The sequence below is a fragment of the Mustela nigripes genome, chromosome X (genome assembly GCF_022355385.1).
Source record: "Mustela nigripes isolate SB6536 chromosome X, MUSNIG.SB6536, whole genome shotgun sequence".
Classification (NCBI taxonomy): Eukaryota; Metazoa; Chordata; class Mammalia; order Carnivora; family Mustelidae; genus Mustela; species Mustela nigripes.
Window position 1 is genome coordinate 63227381 of NC_081575.1, and position 18358 is coordinate 63245738.

General features: G+C 35.9%; 1 protein-coding gene across 1 annotated transcript in view; it reads left to right on the forward strand.

The window, feature by feature from the left end:
* MAGT1 (magnesium transporter 1) overlaps positions 1-15807 on the forward strand; it is a 74909-nt gene extending 59102 nt beyond the window's left edge. The window contains exons 8-10 of the mRNA XM_059385084.1: positions 8440-8514; positions 11892-11982; positions 13822-15807. Of these exons, the coding sequence (XP_059241067.1) occupies positions 8440-8514; positions 11892-11982; positions 13822-13837 (182 nt within the window). The 3' untranslated portion in view covers positions 13838-15807. The remainder of the gene's footprint in view (positions 1-8439; positions 8515-11891; positions 11983-13821) is intronic.
* The last annotated feature ends 2551 nt before the right edge of the window (positions 15808-18358 follow it).

Below are 18358 nucleotides of genomic sequence, written 5' to 3' on the forward strand. Positions count from 1 at the left end.
CTCAGCAGGGAGCCTGCTTCCTCCTCTCTCTCTGCCTGCCTCTCTGCCTACTTGTGATCTCTGTCTGTCAAATAAATAAATAAAATCTTAAAAAAAAAAATAAAAAAATAAAAAAATTTTAAAAAAGAAAATGGATTGTACAATGTAAGAATTGGCTAAGAAATATGAAGATGATTACAATCAATTTAATCACTTTAATCCCTTAAAATGTTTTTTTCTGATGATAAAAGCTATACAAGCTAATTAAAGGAAATTTAGAAAATACAAGTACATATAAAGAAAAAAAATTTAAAAAAAACCCTGGAAATACCCTCCTTAGTAAGTCTTTGTGTGTGTGTTTCCCATTTTATTTTATTGGTGATTTAATAGAGATACTTGAAGGGAAACAATCTGAAAAAATTAAGCTTTGGTTTAATTGAAAGACATTTGAGAAAATGATACTTTCTCAAAACAGTGTTCATGTATAATATGGAAAACAGATTTACTGCTTAAAATCCAGCTCAGAGCCAGGAGAGTTCATCTATTCAGCTATGGAATGATGAGCTTAAAAATTAATAATAAATACCTATTCCCAGAGGTAAGAAAGAATACTGCAAGAAAAATATCCAACCATATGTTCTTTCAAATCCTAAAATTTATTTCGTATTCAATTTATTTAAATTTTACTTATTTTAGGGGTACCTGGGTGGCTCAGTGGGTTAAAACCTCTGCCTTTGGCTCAGGTCATGATCCCAGGGTCCTGGGATCGAGGCCCATGTCGGGCTCTTTGCTCAGCAGGGAGCCTGCTTCCTCCCTTCTCTCTCTCTCTGCCTACTTGTGATCTATCAAATAAATAAATAAAATCTTTAATAAAAAAATAAATAAATTTTACTTATTTTATTTATTTGATAGAGAGAGATCACAAGTAGGCAGAGAGAGAGGAAGGGAAGCAGGCTCCCTGTAAGCAGAGCAGGCTTCTCTGTAAGTGTGTGTGTGTAAAATTTATTTTTAGATTCCACATATAAGAGAGATCATACAAATTTGCCTTTCTTCTGTTTCAAATTATTTAAAAATTTAGGTTGGAAATTCTCATTTATGGTTTGATCTATTAACAAATTTATTATACCTTGGAAACTTTCCAGTGTCTTGAAGTGGTCTTAATTAATGGTATTTTGAAATTGAACAGTGTAGCCAAAGGGCAGATATAGTTACAAAATATAAAGTGATCTGTGTTTTGTTGGTCTTCTAGCTTTGTCCTAATTTAAAAAAAAAAACTTTTATTATTTATTATTTTTTAAGGATATTTTACCAGGTATAGATTTCTAGATTTCTTTAAGCACTTTGGAAATGTTATCTCATTGTCTTTTACTTCCATAGTTTCTGAGAAAAATCAGATTTAATTCTTATTATTGTTCTTTGAAGGCAGTGTGTCTTTTTCTCTGATGGATTTTAAGACTTTTCTCCTAATGTTTTATTTCTGTTGTTCCTGTTTTCTGAATTGCAGATCTTCCTAAGTCTGTGGGTTAGTACCCTTACTCATTTTGGAAAATGTTTGGCTACTATATATTCAGTATTGTTTTTCTCCCATTTTCTCCATCCTCTCCATCCATGGCTTTCAACTGAGAGCCTGGTGAATGAATCTTGTCATTCTTTCTGGTGGAACCTGAACCTTAATCATGGTCTCCTTAACACTGTAGGGCTGCCAATATTCTTCTCTCCTAAGCTTTGTCCTAACTTTTAAATATAATTATATAAGACATTTAAGAAATTGGAATATTCTTACTTTTTCCTTCTGCCTAAAGGTTAAACATAACTTAAGGCTTCAGATACATTTGGAGCAGATTGCAAACCTATTGAAATATATCGTTTTGCGCCTCCTGGGTGACTCAGCAGGTTAAGCAGCTGCCTTCCGTTCAGGTCATGATCTCAGGGTCCTGGGATTGAGCCCTGCATTGGCTCCTTCTTCAGTGGGGAGCCTGATTCTGCCTCTCACTCTCCCTCTGTGCTCTCTCTCTCTCTCTCAAATAAATAAATAAAATCTTTTAAAAGAGAAAGAAATAGAGCAAGTTTTTCCTTTCCAAGTTTTAATTTAGATTCCAGTTAGTTAACATAGAGTGTAAATTTAATTTCAGGTCTAGAATTCACTGATTCAGCACCTACATACAACACCCAGTGCTCATCACAAGTACCCTGCTTAATCCCCATCACCTATTTCACCCATCCCCCTCACCCACCTCCCCTCTGGTAACCATCAGTTTGTTCTCTGTAGTTAAGAGTCTGTTTCTTGGTTTGCCTCTCTACCCCATTTTTGTTTCTTTTGTTTCTTCAATTCTATACATGAGTGAAACCTTATAGTATTTGTCTTTCTCTGACTGACTGATTTTGCTTGGCATAATATTCTCTAGCTCCATCCACGTCATTGCAAATGTCAAGGTTTCATTCTTTTTTATGGCAGAATAATATTCCATCATAGATACTAATTCTTTATTCATTCATTAGTAAGGGAACATTTGGGCTCTTTCTATAATTTGGCTATTGTTGATGCTGCTATAAACATGGGGGTACATGTATCCCTTCAAATAAATATTTTTGTATCCTTTGGATACAAAAATTACCTATAGTGTAATTGCTACATCATAGACAATGAATTAACTTTTTGAGGAACCTCCATACTGTTTTCCAGAGTGGCTGAGCCAGTTTGCATTCCCACCAACAGTGTAGGAGGGTTCCCTTTACTCTACCATTCTCGCCAATACCTGTTGTTTCCTGTGTTGTTAAAATTAGCCTTCTGACTGGTGTGAGTTGATACGTCATTGTAGTATTAATATGTATTTCCCTGATGATGAGGGATGTTGAGCATCTTTTCATGTGTCTGCGGGCCATCTGTATGTCTTCTTTGGAGAAATGTCTATTCGTATCTTCTGCCCATTTTTTAACTGGATTATTTGGGGGTTTTGGGGGGGGGTGTTGTGTTTTGTAATCTATTTATATATTTTGGATACTAACCCTTTATCAGATAAGTCATTTGCAAGTATCTTCTCCCATTCCATAAGTTGCCCTTTAAAAAAAAGATTTATTTTATTTATTTTTAGAGAGAGAGCATGAGTGACAGGAAGGGTGAGGGAGAGGGAGAGAGAAAGAGAAAGACTCCCTGCTGAGTGCAGAGCCTGATCCCACCATCTTGAGGTCATAACCTGAGCAGACATCGAAAGTTGGATGCTTAACTGACTGAGCCATCCTGCCACCCTCGTAGGTTGTCTTGGAAGCTTTTTTTCTTCTGTTCAGAAGCTATTTCCCAATAGTCTTATTTTTTGGAAGTACAGCATTTCTTATAAATTTGGTTAATCAGATACAAAATGGGAATATTTTTTCAGGGTGATTTTTTTTTTCCTTATTTTGTTTTTACTTTTTTTGGTAATGGTCAGGAAGGTTTGGGTGATAGTTTCTGAGCAGTTATTTTGCTAGTGACTGTGAATGCATGATTTGTCTAAGGGGCTTATAGTATGGAGATAAACAGGGGTTTACAGGTTATAAGACAGTGCCTCAAATGCTGTGTCTCACTAGGTGTGAGACAATGAATAAAGCTATTTAACTTTCTTAGAGGTAGGAAACTTTATGGAAGACTGAAAATCCCTTATTTTTTTAGTAGCCACAAAGCCTAAAAACTCGAAACTCAAAACTCACCATGTTGATAAGAACTAGTAGAATAAGAAGACTACTAACTAGTAGCTATAAGTTTAGAAAATATCCACATATTGATCATTATTTTGATATTGTAAAACTTACTACATGATTAATAAAGCAAACTACATGAGTTGCCTGATCCACTAAGCAACTTTTAAAATTACATTTTAGGGGTGCCTGGGTGACTCAGTGGGTTAAGCCTCTGCCTTCAGCTCAGATTATGATCCCAGGGTCCTGGGATCAGGCCCCACATCAGGCTCAGCAGGGAGTCTGCTTCCTCTCTCTCTGCCTGCCTCTCTGCCTACTTGTGATCTCTGTCAAATAAATAAATAGAATCTTTTAAAAAATTACATTTTAAACTTTATGTAAATTACTGTATTCATGCAGAAGTGTTCACAGTTCATAAGTGCAGTGTACAGTTTGATAAATTTTCACAAAGTGAACATAACTGTGTAATCAGCACCCAGTTGATGAAATAAAACTACTCATACCCTAAAGCATTCCCAATCTCATCACCCCTTCCTGATTGCTACCTTCCTACCTAAAAGTAACTACTATCCTGACTACTAACAGTATGGATTAGTTTTACTTATTTTTTAACTTTACACAAATGGAATTATACTTCAAATATATTTAAATTAAAAAAATAAAACAGTGGATTAGATAATCTTCATTCATGATCTAACACCCTAATATTGGGTGCCTGGGTAGTTCAGTTGGTTAAGCAACTGATCATGATCCCAGGGTTCCTAGCCCCACATCAGGATCCCCCTGCTCTGTGGGGAGCCTGCTTCTCCCTCTCCCTCTGCCTGCTACTCCCCATGCTTGTGCTCTCTCTCTCTGTCAAATAAAATCTTAAAAAAAAAAAAACCCTAATATTAAAATCTAGGTTTATTTTTGCATAGTCTCTTGCATTCTTTGTTTAGTTGTATCTTTTTGGGGGGAGCTCCTTTTTTGTAGTATAGACAGACTTTGTATGCAGTTCAGCTTTTTAATATATCATATATTTTCTATATAGTTGTATGTCTTTTATCATTACAAAAGTTGCATGAGAATTACAGATAAATAAGAAAATATAGGCAAGGAAAAGGAAAAATTGTGATCATTCTTAATGTTTATATAATGGGTGTATCATATTTCAGTTATTCTTCTATTTTTTTTTAAAGATTTTATTTATTTATTTGACAGACAGAGATCACAAGTAGGCAGAGAGGCAGGCAGAGAGAGAAAGGGAAGCAGGCTCCCTGCTGAGCAGAGAGCCCAGTGTGGGGCTCGATCCCAGGACCCTGGGATCATGACCCGAGCTGAAGGTAGAGGCTTTAACCCACTGAGCCACCCAGGCACCCCTATTCTTCTATTGTTGAATGTTGTAAAGAATGTTTACTTGGATATAAAAATAATTTGGTGGGACGCTTCGGTGGCTCAGCCGGTTAATCATCTCCCTTCAGCTCAGGTCATGATCCCGTGGTCCTGGGATTGAGTCCCACACTAGGCTCCTTGTTCAGTGGGGAACCTGCTTCTTCTTCTGCCTGCAGCTTCTCCTGCTTGTACTCTCTCTCTAACACACAAATAAATAAATGCATAAATCTTTTAAAAAAATTAGGCATATCTCCAGATTCCCAAAGGTAAGATTTGAAACAAAGTGTACAAATCTTACAGTTTTCCTTGGTGTTCTGTCCAAACTATTTTCCAAAAATGTTTTGCTAAATAAAGGGAAGGAGGATTGCTGTCAGAATATGTGTACTGATAGCTCTGGCAGGTCCTAACTATCATTATATATTCTCATTTTTTAAACTGCTAATTCAATAGGAAAAGAAATTTTAAGTCATTGTTTAAATTAGATTGAACAATAATAAAGTACATAATTGAAACATTTTCCCAGAATTTTGGAATTATGCCTCATTTTATGCAAATGTCTTTGCCTTCATCATATATAATGTACTTTAATTCTGGTAGTTCTTTTAGTTCTTGTATGTTATAGAATACTACTTCCTCGGGCGCCTGGGTGGCTCAGTGGGTTAAGCCGCTGCCTTCGGCTCAGGTCATGATCTCAGGGTCCTGGGATTGAGTCCCGCATTGGGCTCTCTGCTTAGCAGGGAGCCTGCTTCCCTCTCTCTCTCTCTCTGCCTGCCTCTCCATCTACTTGTGATTTCTCTCTGTCAAATAAATAAATGAAATCTTTTTTTAAAAAAATACTACTTCCTCTAGTTTCTATTCATTTCTCCCATAGTAGTATTTAATAGTGATTAGGTATTTATTATTTATCTCATCACTTATATCCACCACTAGATTGTAAGTTTATCCAAGGAAGGGTCTATATTTTGTCCAGCTTTTTAATTCCAGCAGCTAGTAGTACCTGGCATATAGTAGGCAGTGTCGGAAAAAGTTTAAAGAATCAATTAAGGGGTGCCTGGGAGGCTCAGTCAGTTAAGGTCCAACTCGTGATTTTAGCTGAGGTCGTGATTTCAGGATCATGGCATCAAGCCTTGCATTAGGCTCCATGCTCACCATGGAGTCTGCCTAAGGTTCTCTTCTCTTTTCTCCCATACGTATGGACCATGATACGAAACAAACCATTCCAAAAACAAGTCTCAACCATTATTCAAAAGTACCCTGTATCATGGTGCCTGTATGCCTCAGTCAGTTAATCATTTGCCTTTGGTCAGGTCATGATCTCCAGGTCCTGGGATCGAGTGGCACATTGGGCTCTCTGCTCAACAGGGAGCCTCCTCCTCCCACTTTCCCACCCCTGCTTATGCTCTCGTTATCTCTCTCAAATAACTAAATAAAACCTTTAAAAAAAAGGTACCCTGTAACAAAAGCCTATAGAAATGATCAATCGTTGCATGTATCTGGATATAAAGAACCTCAGTAAGAAAAAGTAATCATTGGAGAAAACAACTTGTCCAAGCAACTAAAAGCATGATGAATGGGTATCATCCCTAAAAAGAGGCTATTGATGAGAGAGGGCAAGATGGTAGTGAAGAGATGAATAGACAAAGTATAGAGCTGATTATAAATTCAGGCCTTATCCGAACACCTGTTTTTCCCTTTCTGCTTACTCATACCCACATGCGGTAGCGTACAATTTGCATGTGTGTACATGTAATTGATTTGGGCATTTTTAACTGCTGTTTGTATTAACCAAACTGGAGGGTAAATCTCGTTTCTACTAGAACATACTGTATTTGCTTTTAAAATTCAACTTTGCTTATTTTAGCATTCAACCATGCCACGTATAACCTATTTGCATGAGTAGGTGTATTTTGTATTTATGTAGTTTCCATATTAAGGTGAATCAAAATGAGGTGATGACATAGAGGATTCTCTTTTTTTATTGGAATAGGACAAACTTAGGTAATTGAGTAGTAATTTGAGCTTTAGAGGTTGATTGTTGAAATTCTGGAGAGGTTTTGAAAAGTTATTTTTCAAATAAAAATTACTTACTGTTCTGTCCAAATGGTGCGCATTTCAAGTGTATTCACTTCTGGAGGGTGGTTGAATATGCAAAAAGGCTATTTAATGTTTTTTAAAATGTATCAGAGCACCCGGGTGGCTCAGGCAGTTCAGCCTCTGACTCTTGATCTCAGCTCAGGTCTTGATTTCAGGGTTGTGAATTCAGGCCTCCCAAAAAAACAAAATAAAATAAAGTATATACAAGGTTGGAGTAATACATGCAAGCATGTCCAGGAAGGTTATTTCAAAGTACTTGTCAGAAAAACTTGTATTTTCGTCTGTTAAATTATAGTGGGACATTTGTTAACAATACTGATTTTCATTTGTACAAATGAAGTAATTTTCCAACCTTAATATTTTTTTATTATACCTTCATAGTAAATAATTGTTATGGTGTACAGATATAAGATTCTCCATTTTATTTATTTATTTATTTTTAGATTTTATCTATTGATTTGACAGGGAGAGACACAGCGAGAGAGGGAACACAAACCGAGGGAGTGGGAGAGGGAAAAGCAGGCCTCCCACCTAGCAGGGAGCCTCATGTGGGGCTCAATCTCAGGATCCTGGGATCAACAACTGAGCCACCCAGGCACCCCTTATTTTGTATTTTTAATCACCCATCTTTTTTTATTAAAGTGAAATTCACGTAACATAAAATTAACTATTTTAAAGAGAACAATCCAATGAAGTTTTTTTTTAAAAAAGATTTTATCTATTTATTTGACAGAGGTTTGACAGAGAGAAAGAGAGAGAAAGAGCACAAGCAGGGGGAGCAACAGGCAGAGGGAGAGGGAGAGAGAGAAACGGGCTCCCTGCTAAGTGGGGAGCCTAACATGGGACTCGATCCCAGAACCCTGGGATCATGACCTGAGCCAAAGGCAGACACTTAACTGACTGAGCCACACAGGTACCCCTCCAGTGACATTTAATACATTCATAAGGATTCCCTATTTTAGTAACAGGGTTTTTTTTTTTTTTAATTGAAAGTTGAAGATTTGTATATTCATTGTAATTTTCCTTTTTTTTAAGATTTTTAAATTTATTTAATTGTTAGAGAGAGAGTGAGCGCAAGAGAGCACAGGCAGGCAGAGTAGCAGGCAGAGGCAGAGGGAGAAGCAGGCTCCCTGCCGAGCAAGGAGCCTGATGTGGGACTCGATCCCAGGATGCTGGGATCATGACCTGAGTTGAAGGCAGCTGCTTAACCAACTGAGCCACCCAGGCATTCCTCATTATAATTTTCTTCATGAAAGAACAGAAATATTAAAGTGGTATGTCTTTTCTATCTGTGTGAATTTCTCCTTAAACAGTTTTTCTAAGATGGTGGTGTTACCTTAGGGATGGTGCTGTTATGTGAAGCTGCTACATCTGACATGGATATTGGAAAGCGAAAAAGTAAGTTATATCATATGCCAAAATATAAGGTCTACCTTCTTAATTTATTTTTTATTGTTGAAGTATAGTTGACATACAATGTTAAATAACAATTCTGCCTTTAATACAGAAAACAATGTCCTCTTAATCACTTCCCCCTCTTAGTTATAGGTATATTATTTTACTACTTGATTATTTAAAAAGTAACATACGCTTATTGTAAAAAATGTGGGGTGGAAATCTGATTTATGAAACATTTAGGGGGAGAACTACCCATTATTCCATTATTGAGAAGCTAAAAATTTTAATGTTTTAATATAGTTTCTTCCATTTGTAAAAACATATTTAAAACTCTGTATAAAATTTTGAATCTTGCACCCCCACTTTTAAACTGGAGTTAAATAATTTACTAATAAATATTTTCCTATACATAATTTTAAATTTGTACTGTATGCTGTAATTTAACTATTCTGATTCTGTCAAACATTTAGGTTTTTTTCAAACTTCCATTATAATAAATACTTCTTTAGTGACTATCGTAGTATACTAAGCTTTATTCTCTATGAACTCTCTAAGGTAGATTCCTAAAAGTAGAATGACTTTTATCATACCTCTGTAGTAGTATTTTTAATCCCCTTGATATTTTAAACTGATGATGCTAAATTGTTTCCCCAGATGTTACAGTTGAGATTCCTACTAGTGGTATTTAAAGATGCTTTGTCAGCATTAGCTAAGCTCATTAAAAATTGTGTGTGTGTGTGTGTGTGTGTGTGTGTGTGTGTGTGTGTGTACTTGCTAATCAGATAAGGGGCAAATGTTATTTTGTACTTTGGTTATTTTTTTTTAAGATTTTATTTATTTATTTGACAGAGATCACAAGTAGGCAAAGAAGCAGGCAGAGAGAGAGAGGGAGGGAAGCAGGCTTCCTGCCAAGCAGAGAGCCCAATGTGGGGCTCGATCCCAGGACCCTGGGAACAGGACCTGAGCTGAAGGCAGAGGCTTAACCCACTGAACCACCTAGGCGCCCCTGTACTTTGGTTATTAACGAAGTTGAATATTTTTCTGAATGTTTATCAGCTGTTTGTGTTTTCACTTCTATAAAAAGTCTTTGTCTTTTGCCATTTATATATTATCCTTAGTACTTTTTATATTGGTTTGGATGGACTTTTTATATATTAAAATATTCACACATTGGTATTTGTTGCAAAGAAATGCTAACAGTGTAATTTTATTTCACTCATATAAAATACGTTTAAGTCAGAGTTTTCCCTTTATGGCTAAAAGGGTGTATGTCATCAAATTAACCTCCTAAATATAGTGTACTTGTTTATTTGAAAAAATGTGATGACATTGGATTTTAAATTTGGGAGATTCTTATTTTGCTGAATTGAAATGAATTTTTACATATTACAAAAGTAGAACTAATGTATCAATTTTGTATCCAGTCGGTATAAATCCTTTCATTACCTGACTTTTAAAAATTTGCCTATTTCGGTATTCATTATTGGGAAAAGGCCCTCTGAATGCTACATTGGTAGTATGAATTAATTATAAAACACTTTGGTGGCACATTAGAATTATCACAACTAATAATAACAAATACTTATTTAATATTTGTTATCTACCAGAAACTGCCCTAAACACTTTTAGATATATTATGTGAAAAAAGTAGAATATAAATGTAAATACACTGATACTATATATACACACAGGGGTGTGTGTGTGTGTGTGTGTGTATTAGATAAAAAAGACTTATACAATAGCTCATGTGTTAATACTTACTAAAAGATATGTGTAACATTTTCATTTTAGCCCCTAATTATATTATGTGAAGATTTAAAAAGGAAAAAGAATGGCTCCCTAAGTATAATAAGACTAAAAATTGTGTTTTTAGAGTCAGCCAATAAGTATGTTTCCCTAGAATTTCCATGGGTGTAGAACACATGCTTTCCCACATCCCCACCACTATGCTTCTTAGCCAGTCTTAGTTTCAGGACTTGAAAGAGCCTCAAGTTATGAGAATCATACCTGAGCATTGTGGGATCGGCATCCAAAGTTAAGGTTGTTAACTGCTATGCTAAACTAGAGCATATGAGATTAATGGAGAGAGTGTGAATTTAGGACCAAGATTCATGGTATTTCCCCCTCATTATTCAAATGAGGAATCCACGTTGAATGAGTTCCTTATGTAGGTGGTGTAGTTACCTATAAATGAATAAAGTACTTTCAAGTGAGGGTGTCACAATGATGTTGTTAGATGTCTTTTTTTTTAAAGATTTTATTTATTTATTTGACAGACAGAGATCACAAGTAGGCAGAGAGGCAGGCGAGGCGGTGGGGAGGGGGCACGCAGGCTCCCTGCTGAGCAGAGAGCCCAATTCCAGGACCCTGAGATCATGACCTGAGCTGAAAGCAGAGGCTGAACCCACTGAACCACCCAGGTGCCCCAGATGTCTGTAAATCAGTATCCATACCACATTTTGTGTCATGTGTTAATACTCATTAAAAATATATTTAACATTTACCTTTTAACACCTAATTATATTGTGTGAAAATTTAAAAAGGAAAAAGAATTGCTCCCTAAAGTATAACAAGACAAGGTTTTTAGTGTCGGCCAATAAGTACGTTTCCCTAGAACTTCAACTGCTGTATTAACACACACAAAAGGCCACATTTAACGCTATAGAAGAAATTTATTAAGTGACTAAGTGACTAAGTAAAATTTTCTAACACATTCTTTTTTGTTTAAAGATTTATTAGTGTGAGCATGCTCACATGCATGGGGGAGGGGCAGAAGATGAGGGGGAGAAGCAGGCTCTGCGGCATGGCGCAGTACTCAAGGCTCGATCTTTTTTTTTTTTTTTTTAAGATTTTTTTTATTTATTTGACAGAAATCACAAGTAGGCAGAGAGGCAGGCAGAGAGAGAGAGGAGGAAGCAGGCTCCCTGCCAAGCAGAGAGGCAGATGCAGGACTCCATCCCAGGACCCCTAGATCACGACCTGAGCGGAAGGCAGAGGCTTAACCCACTGAGCCACCCAGGTGCCCCAAGGCTCCATCTTAAACCCTGAGATCATGACCTGTGCTGAAATCAAGAGTCAGATGCTTGACCTATTGAGCCACCTATGTGCTCCTTTAACACTAAATTCTTGACTGTGATGACTTTATTACTTCACAAAATTAAATTGCACAAGCATATAAATGGAACTACTCTATTGTATTGTAATCGGTCAAATTAAATGGGAAGGCAGAATCCTAAAGATTTAAGAATGGGCATGGAAATTTTTGGAAAGTTGAGGTTTACCACTAAATTTTCACTCTTGGAAGTGTAGACTACCATTTATGCCCTAGTTCTTTATTACGTCTAACATGCTCATTTTACACTTTTGTTTTTCTGCAGTAATGTGTGTGGCTGGTATTGCGCTTGTTGTATTATTCTTCAGTTGGATGCTCTCTATTTTCAGATCTAAATATCATGGATATCCATATAGGTATGATTATTTTACACTTACATAGTGATTACCTATACTTAGAATGATTAGAGTTGCTGTTGCTTTGTAATATTTTTTTTTTGCTTTACCTCCAAACTGTTGTAGCTTCTAAAGCAGATATAAGCTTTAACTTAAGTGTGTTGCTTATAAAAGTTAACTTAAGATAATTATGATACAGTGGACAATAGTATGTGATTTCTCAGGAACATTTTTGAGGGTTATTCTGACATCACCTAATTTAATCTAGAAATCTGAAGAACACTTAATGGTTAGAATATTTTATACATTGTCTGCATACCCTATTTTCTCTTGAACAAATTATTTTTTTAATGTTTTTTTAAACTTCACACACCTCTACTTTTTAGGGCTCTTTAGATGGCATAAACAACTTTTTTTTAGAATCCAGTTTATAAAGAGTATAGGAAGGAGTGTTCAAGAAGATCTAACTGTCTTGAAATGTTCATAGTGATCTCTAAGGCTCAGGGAAGAAATTAACTCCCCTGATCTAAATTCTTGATTTTATTCTGTTAATAGCCACAAGAAATATACCTACATAATGGGGGATGTTGTGAGTTTTATCATCTGAGTGCCAGGCACCATAATTCATGTTCTTTTAATACAACATTGTCCTGTTGTGTAAAGGATTATGAACACTAAAGATAAAGTATATCAAGTGAAATTTTTAAAAAAGATTTTATTTATTTGAGAGAGAGTGAGAGAGAGAACATGAGAGGAAAGAAGGTCAGAGGAAGAAGCAGATTCTACATGAAGCTGGGAGCCTGATGCAGGACTGGATCCTGGGACTCCAGGGTCATGACCTGAGCCTAAGGCAGTCGCCCAGCCAACTGAGCCTCCCAGGCACCCCAGAAGCCCCTTTAGTAGACAATTTTGAACAACTCTATAGTTGATTCATTATTTCATGACATTCCTGGATGCCTTTTAATCAGTGAACATCATAAATTAATCTTCTTTTGCATGTTGTTTCTTGCAAACTTACTTAATTTTAGTTCTTTTTAAGTTTTTACTTAAATTCTAGTTAGTTAACATACAGTGTAATACTAGTTTCAGGTGTATAATACAGTGATTGAACACTTCCATACAATACCTATTGACACCTCTTTTGTCTAAAATCAAGATGCTTATCACAAGTGCACTCCTTAATCCCCATCACTTTAACCTATCCCCCCAACTCACCTCCCTTCTGGTGACCCTCAATTTGCTCTCTATAGTTAAGAGTATTTTTCTTGATTTGCCCCTTTTTTTTCCTTTTGCTTGTTTTATTTCTTAAATTCCACACATGAGTGAAATCATATGTTATTTGTCTTTCTCTGACTTATTTCACTTAGCAGAATACTCTCTGGCTTATCCATGTCATTGCAAATGGCAAAACTTCCTTCTTTTTTATCCACTTACCAGTTAATGGACACTTGGGCTGGCAAATGTAACTTAATTTTAAGAACAAAACCTACTAGAACTTTGATTCTTGATTTATTCTTCTGTGTATTTATATTTTAAAATAATTTTTTCTTTATAGAATACTAACTGGGATGCAAGGGTAATCTTGCTGGGATTTCTATTGCTTATTTCATCACCATGGTTGATCCAATTATTAATCAGTGTCTCTCTTCACGAGATTTTTTTAAAACAAGTTTATGTCTATTTCCTTCTCTTCTAAGACTATCTTAAAATATGTTGGCGTTTCTCCCTTTTTGTTATTAATACTCAAAGTTTATTATACATGCACCCAAATGCTCTTTTGTCTAAAATCAAGATATTTATTAGAAGTAAGGCCTATTGTTTTTTTAGAGACTAATCGTTTTTTTAATATTTTTGTTTCAGCTTTCTGATGAGTTAAAAAGGATCCCAGAGATATATAGACACTGGAGTAATGGAAATTGAAAAATGAAAAATATGTGTGTGTGTTTGAAAAGAAGAATGAAATTTGTGTATTTTGTATTACCTCTTTTTTTCAAGTGATTTAAATAGTTAATCATTTAACCAAAGATTTGTAGTGCCTTAACAAGCAATTTCTTGTCAAAATCATGAAGTATTTGGATACAGTTCTCCTTTTAACCTTCCCTCCCTGATGAACTGTATGTATAACATTTAATTTAATAGTATTAAGTACATTATAAAAATTTTATAACTACATTTGAATTAGAACAAGGTTCAGAACTGCTTTAGTTAACTGTTAGCCATCTAATTTTATATTATCTTATCCAAAGGTAGGGGAAAATAGTCCTGACCAGGTGTTCCTACATATGCCTATTACAGACAAATGCATCAGGAATGCATTATTAGCTGTTTCACATTTGCATGGATGTGTATACTTTGCACATCTTTACTTTTGGGCAGAAAAATCATTATGTGCTATGTGATCTTCTGACGTGCCTAGCCTTTAGAAAAGAAGACTAGCCAGTCCTCTCCCTCCTTCATGTTTCCTACTGAAATACAGTGCTAGCTATGCTTCTTGGTAGCTGTAGACATTAGAAAGTCTAAATACAGGATTATGATTTCTGCATGAGTGTGGTGTTAACTCCTTTTATTTGGAAAGATTTCAGGTTCATTCTGTCTCCTTAATTTATTTTAGGTAGGCCCCTCTAATAAAATGTGGCTTAGTGCTAAAAATCAGTGTAACTTAAAAATGGTCTGAACTGTTTCTACAAATTAGAGATTGTCATTTCTTTCATTTGTACCTCACAGAAAAAAATAGGTTCATCTAGTTAAGTCGATTCCTGTATTACAGTTCTAACGTATTTCATTAACCCTTGTATTTAGGAAAAGGACTCCCCTAGATTGGGAAAAGCATATCCTGATATATTGAGTTGTTGCTTATGAATAGAAAGTAAATTGTTTCTTGAAAGTTATGTTTTTGCTATTACTTTAGCCTTCATCCTTTCACTTGAAGTGGAGAAACAGTAAACATTTGAAGAGGTTTTGAGTTTTGTCTTTTTTTTCTGTCAGTGGAAATAACCATATATGCTAACCAAATTTTTGTCCAAATTTTTGCTTTGGCTCTCATTAGATCTAGCCATAACCTTCTCCATAGTTTCACTGTTATGGAAATACGATAATAATGACTGTGAACAATTTTAAATCTTAAAAGTATTATGTCAAAATAATACTTTGCCTACTATTTACCATCTAATAACTTAACCATGTGGTCTAGAAGTCTTATATCATAGAGATTTGCAGAAGAGATGAATATAATTGCCTAAGAAGAAATATTTTATGTGGCTTTTTTGTTTTTGTTCCAAGATTTGGCAGGTCAGGGCATATAGTTGACCTTTTTACTCTTTAGTGGTTCCACTTTTTGTTAATTACTTCCCTATAAATTGTGTGATTCTGGATTCCTTATCTGCTGTCCTTATAATTGTCTCAGGCCAAATAAATTTATGCTGTGATTCTTATGACATTTGTATGAAGATGCCCTGATTTGTACAAATTGACCAGGGTTATACTACTGCCATGTAATCTGTATAGCTCCCTATGATGTGCCATGAGCATCAAAAGAATGACGCTTTTTTGTATTTGTTTTGTCACCCTTAAGAGCACATTTTTCTTGTGGAAGGAGAAGAATTGCATTCTGGCTAAAATCTGTAGAGTGCAGATTTACTAAACTTAGAGTTACTTTTGTGGAAATTTTGAAGTTCGCTTTCATCTGAAGTGCCTTATGTAGACTCTTAATTTACTTTTCTAGTAATTTTTGAATATTTGTTATGCATTTTAAAAATACTATTCAAAATGACACATTGTAGTAGCAAAGATAACCAAATGTCTGGCTGTTTGCTTTTTGACCACATCAATAAACTTTTACAATCTAAACTCTTAAGTTTTTTTATTAACATGAAAAGGGGGTGAATTTAAAACATTAAATTAGGATTATAATATTAGGTTATTTCAGTTTTTTAAAAAAGATTTATTTATTTATTTGAGAGAAGCGTGCACTTGAGAGCAGGCGGAGGGGAGGGGAGGGGCAGTGGGAGAGGGAGATAATCTCAAACAGATTCCCTGCTGAGTGTGGAGCCTGATGCAGAGCTCTATCTCACAACCCTTAGATCATGACCTGAGCCGAAATCAAGAGCCAGTCACTTAACAGACTGAGCCACCCAGGTGCCTCTGGGCTATTTCATTTTGGGTGAAAATATAATTAAATTTGGGGGCAGCTCAGTGGGTTAAGCCTCTGCCTTCAGCTCAGGTCATGATCTCAGGACCCTGGGATCGAATCCCACATCAGACTCTCTGCTCAGTGGGGAGCCTGCTTCTCCCTCTCTTTCTGCCTGCCTCTCTGCCTACTTGTGATCTCTCTCTCTCTCTCTGTCAAATAAATAAATAACATCTTAAAAATAAAGAAAATATAATTAAATTTCTACAGTAAGTTTGATAGGCCAATTTCCTTAAGTATTTCTAAATCGAGATACATTCTTCCAGGATTCCATATGTTATCTTTCATTAATGTTGTTGTAGGTTAGTTAAAACAGCCAGGATAAGTAGGTGAATGGCTGTCTTCCATGGTTGATCTAGTTTTGTCCCAGTTGGTGAACACTGTAACTAGGTCATTACCTTTTTGTACTAAATAATTGATTTGAAACAGTTACCCAGACGGATTATGACGTTATATGAGACTGAACAACAGTACATTTGCAAACATGGAATGGGAACACTGGACAGGAAGTAGAGAGATCTAGCTCTTAAACAGATTTTAGTTCTTATTCTCTGTCTAGCTATGTGACCATAGGCAAGTCACTTGAAATAGGTTATTTCAGGACCTATTTCTTTATTCTGATGCAAGTGCATTGAACTAAATTACTTTAGTGTTCCTTCTAGCACCACTGTTTTAGGTGCAAAATATTAAAGATATAGTTAAATTTGAATATGTATCATTTGTGATATTCAGGTTTGATATTAAATCAGTTGAAATGTAGGATGTTTTGTAATCAGATTTCTGAAGAAGCTGTGAAATGCTTGTGGAGACCATTATAGCTGCAGGTTGTTTAATATGCATTGAAGTATTTTTTAGAAAGGATCTACTTGAGACCAATATGTTAGTATCAGATCTTGATTTAAATGCCCAGGTATAACCAAGAATGAAACCAACTGTAGCAGTGTTAATCTGACAGAAAATCAAAGCCAAAAGAACCATAAATACCATTTAATCAGTCCCTTCATTTTGACTGCTAAAGAAAATCTGCCTTAGATAGGTGACACAGCTCACCAAAAGTTGTTCCAAGGAAAGGCCTATGGGTTTCCAGTTTTGCTGTGAATTTCCTAGGGATTAGGTTTCAGTGTGAGATGTAAATTATTCCCTGGAGACATGGAAATCATAGTTAGTCTACCTTGAATTGTTTCCTGACATCAAGACCCTGAGAGAAGGGTCCTAATGAGAGAGGCATTTCCCTAGAACGGCTGATATAGGCTTCAGAAGAAGGGAAGAATTTCAATGGACTCTCTTTAATCTGTGGAAGTAGAATTTAGGGGCACCTGGCTGGCTTAGTCAGTAGAACATGGAACTCTTGAGTTCAAGCCCCACATTGGGCTTAGAGCTTATTTCAAAAAAAATGGCTAAGATGGCAAATTGTATGCATATTTTACCACACATCAAAACTAAAATAGTAATGCCTTGGCCTCCACCCCATGTTGGCATTTACTCATTGACACCACTTTGTAATTTCATCATTGTCCTGAAAATATGAGTACAGCTGGAGAAGGTATGACTTATGGTTAAAATGTTGAATCATGGTCTTCGGGCTCTTTGGGGGAACAATTTAAAGACATTCAGGTAAACCCTGCCTGCATAGTCAGTGATGACTAGTATATTCCAATGAGTGCTTTGTAAATGACTTAGATCTGGAAGAAACTCATCAGGATATGTGGGCATCCCCAAATATCCAGACTCAGAAATGATCCATTTGGTTTGAGCCTTCCAGTTCATGATGCCTGGCCATGGCTCTGCGGCCAGCAGTCACAGCTAGAGAACTTCAGGTCTGAAGTTCTTTTTGTGACCCTCAAATAAAATTAATGAAATGTTTCCCCCCCTCAAACACAGCTCAAACACAATTTCTGGGAAGTTTTCCTGACCTCCCACTTTGGGTTCTATACCCCTCCTCTTTTATTTAGTGCAGGCTGAGGTCTCTTATTCTATCTTGTAGTTACCTCTTTTCTCCCCTAACTGTAATTCCCTTGAGAACAGGAATATTGTCTTATTCATCTCTGTATGCTCATTTTCTAAAATGGCTGCATAGTACATGCTCAGTAAAACTACAGATTGAATAAAGAAAAAAAAGGTCTTTGCTCTTGAGTTGTTTACAATCTTGTGGAAATAAACAAGAAAACAAATGCAGTCCTATGTGCTGGTGGGAGAATACATGTTATGGGT